This window comes from Microchirus variegatus, assembly GCF_963457635.1.
Source record: "Microchirus variegatus genome assembly, chromosome: 21".
NCBI classification, from domain to species: Eukaryota; Metazoa; Chordata; class Actinopteri; order Pleuronectiformes; family Soleidae; genus Microchirus; species Microchirus variegatus.
Genome location: NC_139822.1, coordinates 15,248,347 through 15,266,764, shown reverse-complemented (window position 1 = coordinate 15,266,764; position 18,418 = coordinate 15,248,347). Strand labels below are relative to the sequence as shown.

Genomic DNA, 18,418 nt, shown 5'->3' with positions numbered 1-18,418 from the left:
AATTGACAAAAACTAAAGAAATAAAGCTTTAACTTAACCCGTAGAACACGGCATTTTGGCTGTTTTTATCCATAGCTATGTTTAAATGTACAGTATAATGCAGAGGTTATAAGAATGTGCGCTATAGAGTGTCTTATATCCTTTTTTCAGCACAACCGAGGCAATCTGATGAAGAAAAAAAAGTAATTTTCACCAAACTATATAAACACACCCGAGTCAAAATGTTTAAAATCAGATTGAAATCGTGAAATTTGGAAATACGTCACAGTTGAAAGTTCACTTATCTCACTTTTAATGCGCAAAAAGAAAAGAAAAACATTCTATTTTTGTGACTTCTGCACAATTATTTTCACTGCTAAAAATGTGATATAAAATGAATCATAACTTTGCCTCAACACCACAAAAAAAACCCCACATATTTAAAAGCCTGAATATGTGACCTTTAAAAACACCCCCCCAGGATGTCCTTATAAGGAGTTGTGTGTTATTCCCACGGCGATTTACCATGGGTGCACCTGCGGCACAGATCCATGTCGTATTCCCATCTCTTCCAGTTCAAATGATGAGTTAACCTCTGCTGCTTTCTGCTGGTAGGCGAGTGTTGATGCAGGCTTTTATTTTGACAGTAAAAAATTTCTCTCCAAAAAAAAATCTAATTATTGTTTCGTGGATAAAACATTTGCCCCCAGAACGTCAGCTTTTCAGCTCTTTTGGCTTGCGTTTCCCGGTGCGTGTATCGCACGCATTGGATTTATTTTCCAGCTCGAGCGGGGGCCACAATATTTTATCCAGATTCAAATATAAGCCTCGATTTATACTCCCAGGTGATTTTGTGTCACTTATCGCAAGTGTTGGATTCCTCCAGGCATTCGAAGCGGATTCTCTTTCCTCTCCGATGGATACACTTACGCCACGGCATCTATGACCTATGAGTTTCCATACTCTGAATGGACAGATGAGATGTTTCCCCCTTAGGCAAAGGAATTGGTGGAACACCCCCCCCCCCCCACCCACCCCTCCTCGCTTTAGTTCTCCATTGTGTGCGACAAAGATTTGTATGTGCGGTTGTGCGCCTAACAGCGCGCATGAGCATGTGACGGATACAGGTGCGGAGGTGGAGTTAAGCCCGAGGAGGTGCCGCCCCCCTCCGTCAGGTCGGCGTCCGAGGTGAAAGTCGCGAGGAAGCGGGGAAATGGAAACATGGATCAGACCTGGAGACTGGTTGTGTGTTTGGGCTTCGGCTTTTTTTCCGTGCCTGTTTCGAGCCAGGATTCAGCCGGGTAAGTCTTTTTTTTTTTTTTACTACTTCAATTCATATTTCACACATTAGTTTGTTTGACTTAATCCATTCGTCTCTATCACCAGGACGTTGTTCCTTATCTCAGGTCCAGAAGTGGTCCATGCTGGGACGCCGACTTCACTGGCTGTCACTGTCTTGTCAGAACTTCCCAGTCGGGTGACGGCTGAACTGACACATGGCGACGCCACCGTAGCCCAAACAGAGGACTCCCAAGGAGGTGATGCAGCAAATGCACAAAATAAACATACATATTTTGAACATTTTGATGATGTAAAGCATCATTCTTTTTTTTTTTAAAGGTATCACCAAGGTCCTCACACTCCCTGCTGTGAGTATATTTCCCTTTAATCTTGTCTCTTGTGCACATTTCTATGCCTAACAATCCTCACATTTAACAGATTTCTGCCTCCATAAGCCACAATTCCCTCCTGAACTTGACGGTGAGAGGCTACGTCGGCGGCGGCGTGGTTTTCTCCAACACCACCGCGGTCACGTTCGACCACAAGAACGTCTTCACCTACGTGCAAACGGACAGAGCGCGCTACCAGCCGGGCGACACCGTCAGAGTCCGGATAGTGTGCGTCCAGCTTGATAACCGTCCATACAAAGGCAGAGTGGAGATCACTGTGCAGGTACGTTACTTCCCTCTGTGTGTGTGGGAAACAACAAAAGTCACAGCAGCATGGGCTGAATAGGTGTTTTTAACCACAGCCATTGTGTCGCCTTTTGTGAGTTTGTCACTTTTGTCACACGCAGGATCACGGTGGGAATGTTGTCAACAACTGGGAGTCGACGGGGAATCTGGGGATCGTGTTGCAGGATTTCAGTTTGTCCCCCGCAGCTCCTCTCGGACTGTGGACGATCTCGACAACGGTCGACGTAAGCTTCCATTTTTTGGAATCTTTGTTTGTCGTTTAAAGACTCGTTTTGAACTTGAACAACCTCTTTTTTAATCTTTACAACAGAGCGTGACCGATGAGAAAAGCTTCATTGTGGAGCATCATGGTAACAGAGCAATCATTTTCACTGTCATGCTACTACACTGAGGGTTATTGTAAAGATTCCACTCCTTTAAAGGTGCATTATGTGATAAATCTAAAGCAACTGGCCATAAAATCCTCCTAATATGTCACAGAGACTCAGGAATAATGTTCATATAACAAACTGAACTCACCAACAACAACAGTACAGACAAAATATTTGCATTAAAAAATATATTTTGCAGACTGCAAATCATGTTTATGTTTTGAAATCATGTTTTGGCATGTGGCGCCACCTACCGCCTTCAACCAATCATTGCAGTCAGTAGCGTCTCAGCTGCGGAGCAACCACGGGTTGCCAGTTACGCCGGAAACGAAACCTAAAAGACCCCGTTTTTTGGCCACATTCTTACATGTGGCACCTTTAAGTGATTTCATCTCCGAATACGAATACAGTGTGAAAACAGTGTAACACTGCACTTCAAAGGTTTATCTGGGGCATCAAATCAAGAGGGTATTTCCCATTGAGTCACAGCAACTGCCCTCAATCGGTCGTCCCTCTGCGTCTCAGAACGAAACTCATGAAAACAAAAACCGGCCTTTAAATGTTATATAATAGCCACGTGAATTGCTTGACACAATATATGAGACGCACTTCTTTAGACATTTGTGACAAAAATGTTTTAAAGGCGCCATATGTAAGAATGTGGCCAAAAAACGGTTACTACATTCAAATTCAAAATACAGAGGTCTTTTTAGGTTTCGTTTTCTGACGTAACTGGCAACCCGTGGTTGCTCGGCAGCTGAGACTCTACTGACTGCAATTATTGGTATACAGCGGTAGGTGGCGCCACATGCCAAAACATGATTTCAAAACATAAACATGATTTGCAGTCTGCAAAAGATTTCTTTTAATGCAAATATTTTGGCTGTTTGTTATATGAACATTATTCCTGAGTCTCTGTGACATGATATTAGGAGGATTTTATGGCCATGAAAACAGTTAAATCTTGCCCTTTAAAGAGGATATACAGGATGCAAAATATTTTAAACAGCGACCCCTAGGGTTTAAAACAGATACCGCGCTCCCAGCTCGAAACGTTGTATGTAGATAGATAAATAAACACTTTAATTTTGAAATTCTGTGAAATATTATTATTGGGATATAGTTTTGAGCTCATATCACCCACCCCGACTGTTGGTTCATGTTCATGTGTCGGTCAGTGTGGCTGCTCCGAGCAGCAATGGAGAATTATTGCATGGTGAGAGGAGACGACAAAGCAACAATAACTGGCTGCAAAAACAGTAAAAACATCAAATATCTACTGACAGCATGTAAGAGAGAGACACAGAGAGAGAATCTCCTCTTAATGGTCATTTTATGACTTGATATAATACATTTTTTGTCACTTTGTAAAGTCCTCCATCTATACCGGCCGTTTGCAGATCACCCTCAGTTTGACGTGATCGTGAAGACAAAGCCATGGGTCCATGTTGGAAACGACATGTCGGGATCAGTCAGAGCACTGTGGGTCAAATTAGATCAACACCAATAATTTATATATATATATATTTATATATATATAATCTACAAACTGACCCATATGTTAACAGAAAATACTTTTTTTCTTTCTTAGTTATCCAAGTGGACAACCTGTGCGGGGGACGTTAACCGTCTCAGTGGTTCTGGCACCAGATATGGACAACGCAGACAGTGCAGACACGCTCACACAAAGCAAAGAGGTCAGTGTTTATTACTCACTTAATTGAGTCAATTGAATCCAAACAGTCGACTTCCTTCGTCTTTTTTACATTTCTGCATAAACCTACACGTTAAAGGCGTCGACACCTTGTTTGACCTTTGCTTCTCAGATCTACGGGTCAACGCGGTTTTGGTTCAGCAAAGATGAACTCAATTCTCTGCACGCAGCGTCGGGACTCAGCAGCGACTGCCGTGTGCACGTTGTTGCCTCCGTTACCAGCAACTTTACAGGTGAGATACCTTTTCTTACGTTCTGTTCTATTAAAGGTGCCATATGTAAGAATGTGGCCAAAAAACGGTTACTCCATTAAAATTCAAAATACCGAGATCTTTTAGGTTTTCGTTTTGAAACCCGTGGTTGCTCGGCAGCTGAAACTCTACAGACTGCAATGATTTGCAGTCTGCAAAATATATTTTTTAATGCAAATATATTGTCTGTACTGTTGTTGTTGGTGAGTTCAGTTTGTTATATGAACATTATTCCTGACTCATTATCCAATGGGTTCCATTGTGTTTTTGTGCACATCAGGACTTATGTTGGACAAAACAGTTGAGGTCCACCTGACGCCGAACATGTACCAGCTTATGTTCCACGATTTCCCGCCTTCACTCAGACCATCTTTGCACTTCTCTACAAAAGTGAGTAAACTCTCAGACAGTTTATAGCTGTTCATTCCAGGAGCTATAAGAGCTACATGTGTCCGTGCTTCACAGCTCAGGATCTCCAGATACGACCAGAAGCCTCTGAGCTCACAGGATCTCATGTACTTGGCCGTGGTTGAAGTCACTCAGATAAAATCTACGATGAACACCGAGCCGGAAACGCTGACACTATCGGTGCCCGAGGATGGGGACGTCCACATAGAGATTCAGTTACAGGATCATGTGGAGATGCTTTTTATTCTGGTGAGTACTCGAGGTACTGGTGAGATTTTTTCAGTGCGATTGCTCCGGGAAAAAATGTGGCGTTCGGGGGGTTTCGTTGTGAGTAACATGAGTAGTTTCAGTCGAGTGAACTTCCTGAGGTTTATTTTTGTCTTACTGCCCTTACTGATCATCATCTTTGTCTTCATATTCAGGCCAGATTCCAATCTAGCGAGGAGACGCTGAGGGTCCATAACAAGAACATTTCTCCCAGTAGCTCATATATTCAGATAATCCCAATCCCAAACTTACCCGCACAGGTAACTCTTAAATGTGTTTGTTGGAGATTTGTGCTAATGTATGCGAATATAAACCTGTGTGTGTAAAGTAGATGTTCACGTAATCTGTTGACCTTTCAGGTCGGATTACCTTTTCGAATTGACGTGGAGAGCACCTTTGAACCAGATGCCCTTCACTTTGTGGTATGTTCCGTCATATCCTAAATATTAATCTGTGCAATCTTAAAGGTGCATTATGTAATAAATCCAAAGCAACTGGCCATAAAATCCTCTCGATATGTCACAGAGACTCAGGAATAATGTTCATATAACAAACTGAACTCACTAAACAACAACAGTACAGACAAAATATTTGCATTAAAAAAAACATTTTGCAGACTGCAAATCATGTTTATGTTTTGAAATCATGTTTCGGCATGTGGCGCCACCTACCGCCGTCTACCAATCATTGCAGTCAGGAGAGTCTCAGCTGCCGAGTGACCACGGGTTGCCAGTTAAGGCCTCGGTATTTTGAATTTGAATGTAGTAACCGTTTTTGTTGGCCACATTCTTACATACGGCACCTTTAAATCTGGCAATATATCTGCAATAACCCCTGTACCACTACACATTTGTTGGGTATAATGTGTGCTTTTTAATTTTATTGCTTATTTTATGCCTACTTTTGTTCAGTTGCAAGTGCATTTCCTCAGCGTGGGACCAACATGGTCTAGTCTGGTCTAATCTGGCTTCTATTTATGAAGAAAAACGAGGTTTGTGGTCAATATTCAAGCGTCTCTTTTGCTGTCGTATTAACAGGTGAGCGCTAGAGGTCAGGTGCTGAGGGCCGGGACGATCAATTCCCTCTCGTTTTCTCTGACTCCGACGCTGTCCTGGTCCCCCGAGGCCTGTGTCACCGTCTACTGCATCCTCTCCAACGGAGAGGTCACCAGTGACACGGCACACGTGCCCATCGGGCAGCACAACCATGTACTTTGATTTTAGATCCATCCGTAACAGGACTTTGTTATATACATTTACATAAACGTCACGATTCTCCTGAATGCGTGCGTGTTTTTTACTTCACGCAGATCTCGCTCACGTGGAGCACCCAACAGGCCCAGCCGTTCGATCAGGTGACGCTCAGCGTGACGGATCTGGAACCTGGATCCCAAGTTGGCATCGTGGTCATGGGGATGCACGACGATAAAACGCCACGGGTCGACCGTGCCTTAAAAGAAAAGCAGGTTTGGATCAAACTTAAACGCTGAAAAGAAACAAATAAGAGAATCTCTGAAACTTGAACTTCTGAGAACCTTCTGCAGGAAATGACCAGAGTCGCCTCAAATCTGTTGCGAAACCCTTCAGATGTACTTTTCATACATGCTCGATGAGCACTAAGTGCGTGTGACCACTAAACCTGTTGGTCTGGATGTAACCTATCCGTCTGCTTTGTCAGCGGGACGACTTTGTTAGCGCTAATAGCTGGTAACACTAGTGTGTTTGGTCTGCGGGCCTGAGGACCGTAGAGGGGTTTACAGTGTTGAGGAAACAAAGCCTTGGCACTGTAGGCCGTCTCACCGTGACCCTTTTTCTTGTCTCAGGTCATTTAAAAAGCAAACTGTCCTCTGGCAGCTGAGACTTTTTTTTTTTGTTTGTTTTCACTTTACGTCACCTGTCAAGATTTGGCCTATTTTTTCCTCAAGATGCATCATGTCATAGTACTTTTCCTCCATCCTCTACTTGAAAACTTGCCTAGAATTAGGAGCATACACACACACAAATGCAACCCCTCAGTCAGGTCTGATAGTATTGCTTCACAACAGCACGTCCATTAGTGTTATCCTGGCTTTGTGTGTCATTTACACCACAGGACTGCGGTATTTGGATGCTGACCAGGACCAATCTTTATAAGCAGGAGCAGCCCGATGGTCCTGAAAATGGTAGGATTATAGACACATACTGTGAATCTGTGTGGTCCTTCATGACAGCATGTATTTTTTATTCATTTAATTTTCCCTGCAGGTGACGTGCTAATGGTGGAGAAGTACTGGAGCCACTGGATGGACGCCACCGAGTCACTGCTGTGGATAGACACTGATGTGAAGTGAGTGCTGAATGTCGGGGGTTGGGAAATGTGTTTTCTTATTTGGACACAAACATGCAAATAAATTCCCCGTCACGTTTCTATGTCAGTGACGAAACGTGGACAAGTGGGAAAATCACAGTGCCAGATACTGTCACTGCTCTGGGAGCTGTAGCACTGGTCATGTCCGACAACCTGGGTTTGGGCTTCACTCCTGTGCCACTTATGGTAAATAGTGCAATTTACGCAGCTGATTACTAGGTTTTTTTTCAAATGTGGGGTCTTTCCAGACGTCCTACTGTTTTATTGACGAATGCTCTTTTCTACCACTCGCAGCTAACTGTGTTCAAAGACTTCTCCATGTCCTTGAATGTGCCGTCATACCTCATCAGGGGAGAGGAGCTCGTCCTGGAGGTCAACATCATCAACCACTTGGAGCAGGAATCGGAGGTATGAAGATTTCTCAATATTCCGTCTAAAAATGTCAGCGGTAACTCGTTTGACATCGGTTATAATTATTATTCCACCCCAGCACAACTCCAAGAAACTGTTATGTTTGGAGAGCGTCTTGTAGCCGCTGTCAGAAGCTGTTACGAATGTTTTCAGAGATTCTTTCTCTGCAGGTCATCGTGCTTATTGCTCTGAGCAAAGCCTTCGAGTTTGTTTTGGGAGAGAGCGGCGACGTTTCCGTCGTGAACGCCCAAAAGCTCACCTTAAGGAGTCACGACTCGGCTTCGGCGCTCTTCCCTATAAGGCCTGTGGCTCTGGGCGAGACCGAGATATCCGTGGACGCCATTTGTGCTCAGACTACAGACAACCTAGTGTGGAGAGTGTTGGTGAAGGTATGGAACGATGCAAAAAGACATAAAGAAAACACGCTGTATGATGGCGCACAGTTAAAATAGTGCACACTGTTCTATTCTTGAAGCCTGAGGGAGTGGAACAGTCGTCCTCGGAGACGATATTCCTGGAGCTGCCACCAGATAAGGAAGAACAATCCAAGTCCGTCTCCTTCCACTTTCCACCAGATGTGGTCCCAGGCAGCCAGCGGGCCTATGTGGCGCTGGTTGGTACGTCCCACATCCATCTCTTCTGCTGTGCCAGTTGCAGTTCCATCTGAGGGCACTTGATGTTTATTTTTACTCAATTAGGCCTGGCTTAATATGTGTGTGTGGACGAAAAGCTCGAGTGAATACGTATTTTTAAAACTAAAATGAATGTTTATGGTGGTGCAGATTCAGAGCAGCTGTCAGGCTGTTCTGAATCTGCTCCATTAAGGTTGAGAGATGTTTGCCATTTGTCACGGTAGAGAGGCCGAGCTTGGGGATTTTCCTCGGATAGAGCCAAACTTGTAAAGCGAATGTAGAATGTTTCCTCCGTTTCACTCTTTTCTTCCTCCTACCTCCTTGTGCAGGTGATATCTTGGGCTTTTCCCTCAATAACCTGGACGCCCTGGTCAAGTTGCCTCTTGGTTGTGGGGAGCAGAACATGATCCGCTTTGCTCCAAGTGTTTATATTCTCCAGTATCTGGACAAGCCAGGTCTGGATGATGAGGCGATCAGGCAAATGGCTCTGGGTTATATCATGGAAGGTAAGAAGAAACCATCGGTGAATCACATTGTATTACTTATTGACAAAAGGTTGCACGGAAGTATAGATATATGGTAAATAAAAGTACTATTTCAACTTCTTCACTTGTGTAAAAGGTGATTATTTTCTATTTGTCCTTTAAAAAGATGGATCAAATTCCTATTTGTATGATTCATTAACTCCAGTTCAGTCATTTCACATTTCCATGTTAGACTTTGAGGTGCCTCTGATTTCAGGAGATGTTTTTTTTTTGTGCTGCTTCTCTTAAAATCTTAAGTGGTTTTCACAATACCTCGACTTTTAAGGTATTTGCGATCAAACGGAAGCAAAAGTAAATCGGAAAAATGAATACTCGAGCAAAAAAAATCCACTTTAGTATCAAGTTAACTAACGTTATACTTCATTTCATATCAATAATGTTGTGTCGTCTGCTGTCAGGTTATCAGAGACAGCTGTACTACCAACGGGCCGACGGTTCATTTAGTGCATTCGGAGCCTTCGACTCCTCCGGCAGCACATGGTGAACCAGCACTTTTAGTCCGACCTAGATCATTGCGAAACAGGCGCGCGACTGTCACTCACGCCGCCTCTCTTTCGCTAGGCTGACGGCCTTCGTGCTGCGCTGCTTCATCCAAGCGCAACACTTCATGACGATAGACAACGGCGTCCTCACCAGAGCCATGACGTGGCTCTTGAGTCAACAGGGGCCACAGGGAGAGTTCACCGAGGTGGGCAGACTGATCCACACCGAGATGCAGGGAGGACTGGACAGCGGTCCGGTGGCGCTCACTGCTTATGTACTGATATCGCTGCTGGAGGACAACACCTACATGGTACGTGAGTAGAGAAGCCGACACAGAGTGAACGTATGCGAGGACAGGGAAGACCGTGTCACGATCTTTCATCTGCTTCCTCTTAAAAAGGACGTGTACTCAGACAAAGTGTCCATGGCTCAGACGTACCTGGAGGGCAAAGTGTCCAGCGGGGTGGTCAGTAACTACAGCCTGTGTTTGGTGACGTACGCTTTAGCTCTGGCCAACAGTCCTGAGACTGACACTGCCCTGTTTGTGCTCATGGGAAGAGCAGATAATGCAGGTAAAGTGGCCTTATCTTATCCTATCTTTACATTGTTAAAGGTGCCATATGTAAGAATGTGGCCAAAAACGGTTACTACATTCAAATTCAAAATACCGAGGTCTTTTAGGTTTCGCTTTCTGACGTATAACTGGCAACCCGTGGTTGCTCGGCAGCTGAGACTCTACTGACTGCAATGATTGGTAGACGGCGGTAGGTGGCGCCACATGCCAAAACATGATTTCAAAACATAAACATGATTTGCAGTCTGCAAAATATTTTTTTTTATGCAAATATTTTGTCTGCACTGTTGTTGTTGGTGAGTTCAGTTTGTTATATGAACATTATTCCTGAGTCTCTGTGACATATTAGGAGGATTTTATGGCCAGTTTCTTAATGTGGTAAATGACTATTCAAGCTGCAAACGTCTGGTTTTTAATGGAATATGTACATAGGTGTATAGAGGCTCATTTCCAGTGTTACATTGTGTTTGCTAATCACGTTAGAAGACTATTGGACGATTAGAAAACCCTTGTGCAATTATGTTAGCACAGCTGAAAACAGTTTTGCTGGTTCTTGGACGGAAGCATGGTCACAGAGTTAGTATATTGTACAATATGTAAGCAGCCCTTTAACAAAAAAAATCTGTTTTTTCCCCCTCAAAGATGGAATCACGATGTGGGGATCCTCTGCCGGCCTGAATTCACAGGACGGGCGGCCGTCCGCGGTGCAGATCGAGATGATCTCCTACGTGCTGCTGACTCTTTACAAGCGCGGCAACTTAGTCGACGGCTTCGTGCTCTTGAAGTGGTTGAGCAAGCAGAGGTATCACCTGGGAGGCTACGGGTCGACACAGGTGCGTCCAAAAAACAATTCAGAGTCATAAACAGAGCGACTGTGTCATATAAAATAATGACGTGATGTCGTTATTTCCCGCCTCAGGACACAGTGGTTGCTCTGCAAGTTCTGTCTTACTACGCAGCATTCAGCGGCGCCAGCGCCATCGACCTCCAACTGGAGGTGTCTGCTCCCGAATCTGCGTTTGTCTCTCTGTTCTCGATCAACTACACCAACTACAGGACGTACCAAAGCCTAGAGGTAATAAAAACGTTGAGTCATAACGATATTCTGGTGCCATTTTCAATCCTGTATTTTTAAAAAGAAAATCTTAATGTCTTTTCAAGCTTAACGATTACAGCGGGGATCAACTCAATATACACATGGAGGGCAGAGGATTTGCTCTGTTTCAGGTACGTAAACGTGTTTGTCTATTCTCGATTATCTGCTTCTTGCAGGCGTGGCAAAGGAAAATGAGCGTTTCCAAAATTCCAGCATATTTAGCTCAACTTAAAACATGAACACATCGGCTGTGCATGATGTGGCGCCTTTTCCACTATGGTCCCAGCTCGCCTTGACTCGCCACGGCACGGCACGGCACAGCTTAGGCCCACTTTACATTACGCTTTTCGCGACGTCTTTAGACACACCGCCCTGGAAATCTGGCAGGACACCCGCGGCGCTTACAACTTTCCTCTTTACTTGATCGACTGTACGATCGTAGCCGGCCTCCCGCATCCCCTGTAGCATTTTTTACGGGACGGTATCTATGTTGCCGGGGTCCTATGTTCCCCGCTTTGTATGTGACCGGGGATAATCGGACCCTTTCTCTAAAAAAGGGTCCCTACCCCTTACCCTTACCCTAACCCTTTACCCTGGAGCTCCACACCCAGGCTTCCACAAAGTGGGGAACATAGGACCCTTTTTTTTTTAAAAAAAAGGTCCGCTTCTCCCCGATCGGGGAACATAGGACCCGGAGAACATAGGTACAACCCCCATTTTTACCATCTTGTTCCTGGATGACTCCAGCTTCTTTTGGATCCCGTCCTCCGAAACCAAGATACCGATCAGGCATCTTGGTTTCGGGAGGTGCTCCACGTCCCGCGGTATACGCTAATCGCCTAAACCCTGACCTCCCGATGTCGCGAGCCCGACGCGTTCTCTTTATACGCAACTTTGAAGTTGTCGGAGACTTCCCGCTGAGTTGTTGGTCGACCGCTTCGCAGTTGTCGGGAGAAAATTTGAAGACAGCGGGACTATACGACAAGCGTGATGTAAAGTGGGCCTTAGGTTGGCTTTCTACTACAAAAATAGTATCTACTCAACGGAGTGGGCGGAGTCATCACTGCACGGCTGCATGAAACTGCCGCGGGTTCATTCACATGCTAAAACGCACAAACGAGCGACTAGTGACGAAATACACCAGGCTCCTCTGCAAAATAGTGCGATTTTAGACATTTGCCTGGCAATTGTTGGAGATCAACCCACATATTTTTTTTTTTAAGATTGCTAAGCTTTTATCTGATCTACAGTTCGGCATTGTTCGGCTCGATTCATAGACAGTTTCGACCTCACAATGCAGCGCAGCGCTACACCCAAAGACACAGAGCAGTTATCATCGGGGGTTTGCACACAGCAGCCAGACCAGATAATATTACTGAGAAGACGACTATAGTGAATTGTAAATCTTTCATAACTCGATCCCTCTGCTACATATCCTGTTTGTCTGTCATGTAACACAATAATGTACAAGGAAATAAAAATAGAATTTCAGTGGGTTTTTTTTGTGTGTTTGTTTTCCACACAAACAGATACTGGTTTTGTCGCCCTGAGGCAAACATAGCAACAGCTACTGTATTGTTGTCGTACTGTAAAATGAACTGGAAACATTTTGAATATGTGCAGATGAATATGTTTTACAACGTGAAGACCTCGACAGCGCCGCGATACCTAAATCACACCTCGGACGAGGAAGCTTTCTCGCTACGTGTCAGCGTCTCTGAAGAAGACCACGATCACATTCAACTACATATATGCATGGGGTATACCACACATTTATTTCAACTATTGTTTGCCCATACAAGGCTCTGACATTCATTTGTATGACATCCTGCGTTTGTGTAATCTCCAGATTAAAGGACAGCCAGGTGATATCGCACACAGGTATGGCCATACTGGACGTGGGCGTACTCAACGGTTTCAGACTTCCCTCCGCAGTCGCTGCCCCGACCGATCTCATCAGGAAGGTGGAGATGCATCCTGAGAAAATTATCCTGTACCTGGACTCGGTAAGTTATTTTGTGGTTCGTGGTATTTTAAGGTTGAACAGGTTGCCTAACGTTTGAATCATCGTTCGCATTTCCTTGTCACGCTTTGCAGCTCACCAAGTCCGAGGTTTGCATCACGCTTCGTCTCGTCCGAAACTACAAAGTCGCCCGCGTGCAGGACGCTGCTGTGCACCTTTATGACTATTATGAACCCAGTGAGTACAGTTTCAACACAAACACACACAATTTTTTACTATCACATGTTCAAGTTTTTACAGCTCATCTAATGTTTCCCTCACCTACGCTCTAAGAAATAAGGGTTCTAAAAGGGTCCTTCTACAAGGGCTGAGGTTCTACCTGGAACCATTTGCTTCTGAAAAAGCAAATGGTTCTGTTTTTCAAGGGTTCTTGGTAACATGATGATTCTGATGTCTGATGCTTGATTATTTTTTTTCCCCACCCTTCTCGCAGAGAGAAAAGCACTGAGGACATACAACTCGGATTTTCTCCGCAACATGGACCCCTGCTTTTTCTGCGGCGTGAACTGTGACCGCTGCAGACCCGGAATGACCATTTCGGCCTCACACCCCCTCATATCACACTCAGCGAACAGTGCCACCTGCAGCCTGAGTTGCTTATTGTTTTTTGCAATTGTGGCTTTTTTTCAAATGTGAAATCTGAAAACAACACGGCATATACGCCGATTTATTGCCTTCTTACTCTCTTTCTTGACAAATGATTGTAACATTTAGAGGACTGTTTGCACACTGCTGTTCTGCTGAGTGCACATTTTACCTTCTGCTATTTACTGTGTGACATTTCAATCATACTATGTATATATTTTTTCATTTGGTTCATAAAAAAAAAATATATATATATATATATATATAATACCCAGAGAATTCAACTGTGAAAGAATTATTCTCCAGCTGCATTGTACTTTCCAACAAATGGATGTCATGTTTCTACATAAGTTGCGGAATGTGAACTGACCTGCAGATATATGCACACACATAAATCATGACCGCTGCATATTATGAAATACAAATATTATTATTATTACTAAGATTTGCGGCCTGCTGTGCACAGTGGTCGGAGAACATGCTGTTTTGGTCATTGCTCAGAAGTCCACAGGGGAGCACTTTAATATAACTTCACTGTATGTCTTTTTTTCTGAGATTTTGGGGATTCCAGTAGATTTAGAGAAGAATTATACATGCATCTTGGTCCTCGGTGTCTCAATATTATTATATTCAAAGCAAAACATTCCCTGTGTAAGTTTATTGATGAGTTTTGTGTTGTTCAAAATGAAATGTGCCATGCTCTCCTCTCACACAAATAACTCAATACAGGTGTTTTTTCCTCCTCTTTTTTGTTATTAAGGGATTATTGACTATCAAAAATCACAGTATTAATGTATGATGAACAAAAAGGAAGTACATTTACATGTATATGCTATTGTAAAGGTGCATTATGTAACAAATCTAAAGCAACTGGCCATAAAATCCTCCTAATATGTCACAGAGACTCAGGAATAATGTTCATATAACAAACTGAACTCACCAACAACAACAGTACAGCCACAATATTTGCATAAAAAAAATATTTTGCAGACTGCAAATCATGTTTATGTTTTGAAATCATGTTTTGACATGTGGCGCCACCTACTGCGTCTACCAATCATTGCAGTCAGTAGAGTCTCAGCTGCCGAGCAACCACGTTGCCAATTACGTCAGAAAACGAAACCTAAAAGACCTCGGTATTTCGAATTTGAATGTAGTAACCGTTTCTGGCCACATTCTTACATATGGCACCTTTAAACATGTACAACAGAGAGAACTTAACAGAAACAAGAGTCATCAAAAGTATGTAGAACAAATTCCTTTATTGTTCACATGCATCTTTAGCCAGATAGTGGAGGCTCATAGAGTCTTCATCTTCACTGTATGCTGTGGAGGGATTCTTCATCCAAGGTCGAAAGCCATGAAAAGGAAAGATAACGGTTTAATTGATGCGTTCATTTTGACAACTGTAGCATTGTTTTTTATATTAACCCATCTTGATGAGAGAAGATGTTACGAGATGGTACAAATAATCCAGTTGTAAAACTGTCAAATCCATCTTTTTTGATTGTTCTCTTTAAATTAAAATGACAACAACGACAATAACATATCAGATCAAGGTTAGAAAAATCCCTATATTGTTCATCACAATGCACTAACTAGCTTATACCTCTCCAGATGTTTCTCCAGCATCAGTGACCTGCAGGTCCAAGGAGAAACCTGAACTGTGGTTCGACTTTCCTCCCATTCCCTCTTCCTGGAAAAGCTGTAAACAGGAAGTGTTTCCATCCATGTTAAAGGAAAAACACAAATCTTAAATGAGCTTTTATACATTTATATTGTTTTACATGGTAGACGGAGAGCTGTCGAATTTCCTCCTTCAGCTCTTTATTCTGCGTCTCCTTGTCAGCGGCCGTCTGCACCAGCTTCTGGATCAGATTGTTGTTCTCCGCGGCCTCTTTGATCAGCTGTTGCCTCTCCGCGTCCTGGTCGTTGTGCTGTTGGCCGAACTGTTTCAGCACCTCCTGCATCTGGGTCTGCTGCTTCTGTGAGAGGAGAACGACAAGTGAACCCATCAGAACCTTCAGAATAAACCCCTATATTGTTCTTTCCTAGTGTGACGGTACATATCAGTCGATGACTTCATCTACATTTTTAGCTGCATTCCGTACCAGCAGAGAGTCGACGAGCTCGTCGTCGTGTTTATTCTTGTCCAGCAAAGTGGAAATCTGAACCTTGAGGATCTTGATTTCATCATTCAGAGATTTATTCCTGGCTTTGGAGGCTTCCAGCCTCTTCTTCAAATCCTCGTGGTTCTTCTGGAGGGCTGCGTGGTCCGCTTGGACCTTCTGTACAGTTGTGAAAAAAAGGGCAAGGACGTCTATTAGATCTTAAATCTGCATATTTGATCCCGTTCAGGAAACATAAACACACCTCCAGCACCTCCTTCTTCTTTTCCTCAATGGAGCGGATGTGGATGAGGTTCTTGTCCTCGACACAGGACTGTTTCCTCTTTCCAGATTGATTCAGTTGCTGCTCAAGGTCCCGCACCTGACACATATGTATATTCGGCATATGTTAAACGTCTGCCCTGTTAAATTTGAGAAGAACATGACATATAACTGTGACTGTTCTATACCCTCAACTGCAGAGCCAGTATCTGTTGTGATCGACCTCTGAAACTCGTCGAGGAGTTGAGTAACTGCTGAATGTTGACGCCCTCTCCGACCTCACTGATCAAAACCTGCAGCAGCACAAACACTTTACATATCTGAGAGGTCACTTATTATTATTATCATATAAATGCATTTAATTCTTGGTAGTAAAACAAGAGTCTACCTTCTGAGCTACTTTCAGTTCCTGTTTGACAGATTGAAGCTGGTTGCGATATTCAGTCACTTTCAGATGGGCAGCGGCTAACTTTTCCTGCAGGGATTTCACTTGTGGGTTTTCCTGCTTCAGGAAAACATTTAGGAAGATTATATACAGTACTATACAGTACACTTGCACACATTTTTTGGGACAATTCAGCAGGTAGGTCGTTCCAAACATCTTGGAGAAGTTAACTACAGATGATCTGTGGATGTAGGCTGCCTTAAATCCTTTTCTGTAGCTTTATGTAATCCCAGACACACAATGGTATTGGGACCAGGGATCTGTGTGTGGGGCCATAATCGTCACTTCCAGGACCAGAATAAATCTGGGGGCCAATCACACACTTCCCTGATAGCGTGGCATGATGGATAAGTGTCTGCTTTTTCAATTTCAGTGGCATAGATCTGAGACGGTGTCAAAAAAAACAAAAACACGTAGGCCCTGCAGTAGCCATTTCACCACCATGTGACCCCCTGAATAGTCATCTTGGACTTAATCATACCCTTTACCGGGAAAATAACTATATTTGGTAACTTCCGCAGAACTTTGACCAATCATTGGAGGCCTGTCACGCTCAAAACTACAGTGCAGTTCCAGAAGGCTCGGTCTTCCCCTGCATCTAAAGTAATATCTCAAAAACTAATGATAGGAAGTTGATTCGTTGGAGCAGGAAAACATGGAAAACATGCAGGAAGGTGGTCCCCAAGGACCAGGATTAGGTTTCTAAAATAACATTCCTCTCACTTTATTTGTGTTTTTGTTGTATATTCTTATACGTATATGCACAAGGAACCATACATGAGCACACCATGTCATTTTGGTCAACCATTTCAACAATTACCTCACAGTCTTCAGATAATCCCTTCTCCTTTTGTGACTTTGCGTTCGTCTCTGGTGGACAGTGCACCAAAGCAGACTGCAGCTGCAGAAATAAGCACATCATGACAGGTTTTAAATCGATCGTTCGACGCATTACACGATGCATCAGGTCGTGACCGTCACCTCTTTCTCAAGGCCTTTGATTCTGTTGCCGCTCTGCTTCGTCCTCATCTTCTCTTGCTCGAGCTCGGCCGTGAGCTCTCTGACCTTCTTGGACAGTTCGACGATCTTGGCGGCCGCCACGTCCCCGGACAAGCTCGGCTGGCCCAGCACCGCCAAGCTCTCTCGCTCCACTTCTTTTTTGTTCTTCAGGTTTTTCATTTTGGAATCCTGTTCACTCGCGAGTCGGAGGAGCCGGTCGTTTTCGTCCCGCAGCCGCCTCAGCTGGTCTTGCAAGTTCTCAATCTCATTCTGCAGTGATCTGCATCTAGTCAAGATCACGATTGTTCCAATTCAGCCAATATTTTTGTATAAACGTCCCCCCATTAATATTACTTGTTCAAGGAAAACACTTCATTCAGACTCACTTGTCATTTACAGGCTGGATGTCGGCCTGAAAGCCTTGCTCCAATAAATTCAAATCCTCTCCACCAGCATCAGGCTTGTGTGGAGCTTTCTTCTTCATCCATCCCAGCTTCCTTTTCTCCTGCTGCTGCTGCAGAGCTTGGAACTGAAGCCTCAGGTCATCCAGCTCGTCCAGATCCATGCTCTATGATTTTAAGGCGATAATAAAAATGACAAGAGAAGATCAATGTTGCGTCTACGGATTGGGAATGTGGTCGTAATCATGAACAAGTTTTGGTTTTGTGGACAGTAAACAATTTTTTATTTGATCATTTTATAGTGTTTTTAGCCCCAATATGTTTTAAATTTAACGGCGACTCCAGTAAAAGTAACATCGAAACCAGATGACAAAGTGGCCTCGGCTAAACGTAGCATTATTTAATCCCAAAAGACGGCTTTGTGATATCTGCATGGTGACATACCAGCAGTTAACGGGGCGAGGATGACGTTTCATTGATTGCCGTTGTGAAAATGTGTGAATGAAAGGCTTCTGGTGTCTT

The 18,418-nt window shown here is 43.8% G+C and overlaps 2 protein-coding genes across 2 annotated transcripts in view; one reads left to right on the top strand and one right to left on the bottom strand.

The window, feature by feature from the left end:
- Window positions 1–13,827, top strand: part of LOC310942633 (CD109 antigen) — a 29,402-nt gene extending 15,575 nt beyond the window's left edge. Inside the window, exons 12-43 of the mRNA XM_083908047.1 lie at window positions 1,107–1,280; window positions 1,366–1,517; window positions 1,600–1,628; window positions 1,699–1,932; window positions 2,057–2,179; window positions 2,266–2,305; window positions 3,727–3,808; window positions 3,918–4,023; window positions 4,153–4,273; window positions 4,572–4,681; window positions 4,757–4,948; window positions 5,122–5,226; window positions 5,326–5,388; window positions 6,004–6,174; window positions 6,276–6,431; window positions 7,058–7,127; window positions 7,210–7,291; window positions 7,381–7,498; window positions 7,607–7,720; window positions 7,894–8,112; window positions 8,199–8,340; window positions 8,685–8,861; window positions 9,299–9,380; window positions 9,462–9,693; window positions 9,784–9,955; window positions 10,600–10,790; window positions 10,877–11,032; window positions 11,119–11,184; window positions 12,677–12,813; window positions 12,903–13,059; window positions 13,151–13,253; window positions 13,510–13,827. Coding sequence (XP_083764173.1) covers window positions 1,107–1,280; window positions 1,366–1,517; window positions 1,600–1,628; window positions 1,699–1,932; window positions 2,057–2,179; window positions 2,266–2,305; window positions 3,727–3,808; window positions 3,918–4,023; window positions 4,153–4,273; window positions 4,572–4,681; window positions 4,757–4,948; window positions 5,122–5,226; window positions 5,326–5,388; window positions 6,004–6,174; window positions 6,276–6,431; window positions 7,058–7,127; window positions 7,210–7,291; window positions 7,381–7,498; window positions 7,607–7,720; window positions 7,894–8,112; window positions 8,199–8,340; window positions 8,685–8,861; window positions 9,299–9,380; window positions 9,462–9,693; window positions 9,784–9,955; window positions 10,600–10,790; window positions 10,877–11,032; window positions 11,119–11,184; window positions 12,677–12,813; window positions 12,903–13,059; window positions 13,151–13,253; window positions 13,510–13,712 — 4,279 coding nt within the window. The 3' untranslated portion in view covers window positions 13,713–13,827. The remainder of the gene's footprint in view (window positions 1–1,106; window positions 1,281–1,365; window positions 1,518–1,599; window positions 1,629–1,698; window positions 1,933–2,056; window positions 2,180–2,265; window positions 2,306–3,726; window positions 3,809–3,917; window positions 4,024–4,152; window positions 4,274–4,571; window positions 4,682–4,756; window positions 4,949–5,121; window positions 5,227–5,325; window positions 5,389–6,003; window positions 6,175–6,275; window positions 6,432–7,057; window positions 7,128–7,209; window positions 7,292–7,380; window positions 7,499–7,606; window positions 7,721–7,893; window positions 8,113–8,198; window positions 8,341–8,684; window positions 8,862–9,298; window positions 9,381–9,461; window positions 9,694–9,783; window positions 9,956–10,599; window positions 10,791–10,876; window positions 11,033–11,118; window positions 11,185–12,676; window positions 12,814–12,902; window positions 13,060–13,150; window positions 13,254–13,509) is intronic.
- A 1,437-nt stretch (window positions 13,828–15,264) lies between these two features.
- LOC310942632 (coiled-coil domain-containing protein 13-like) lies at window positions 15,265–18,060 on the bottom strand (the record flags this gene model as incomplete). Its single annotated transcript, XM_083908046.1, has 9 exons — window positions 15,265–15,366; window positions 15,449–15,646; window positions 15,773–15,949; window positions 16,035–16,151; window positions 16,240–16,344; window positions 16,440–16,553; window positions 17,317–17,397; window positions 17,478–17,775; window positions 17,882–18,060. 9 exons carry the CDS (start codon window positions 18,058–18,060, stop codon window positions 15,265–15,267), a joined length of 1,371 nt encoding a protein of 456 aa, XP_083764172.1.
- Between the last annotated feature and the right edge of the window lie 358 nt (window positions 18,061–18,418).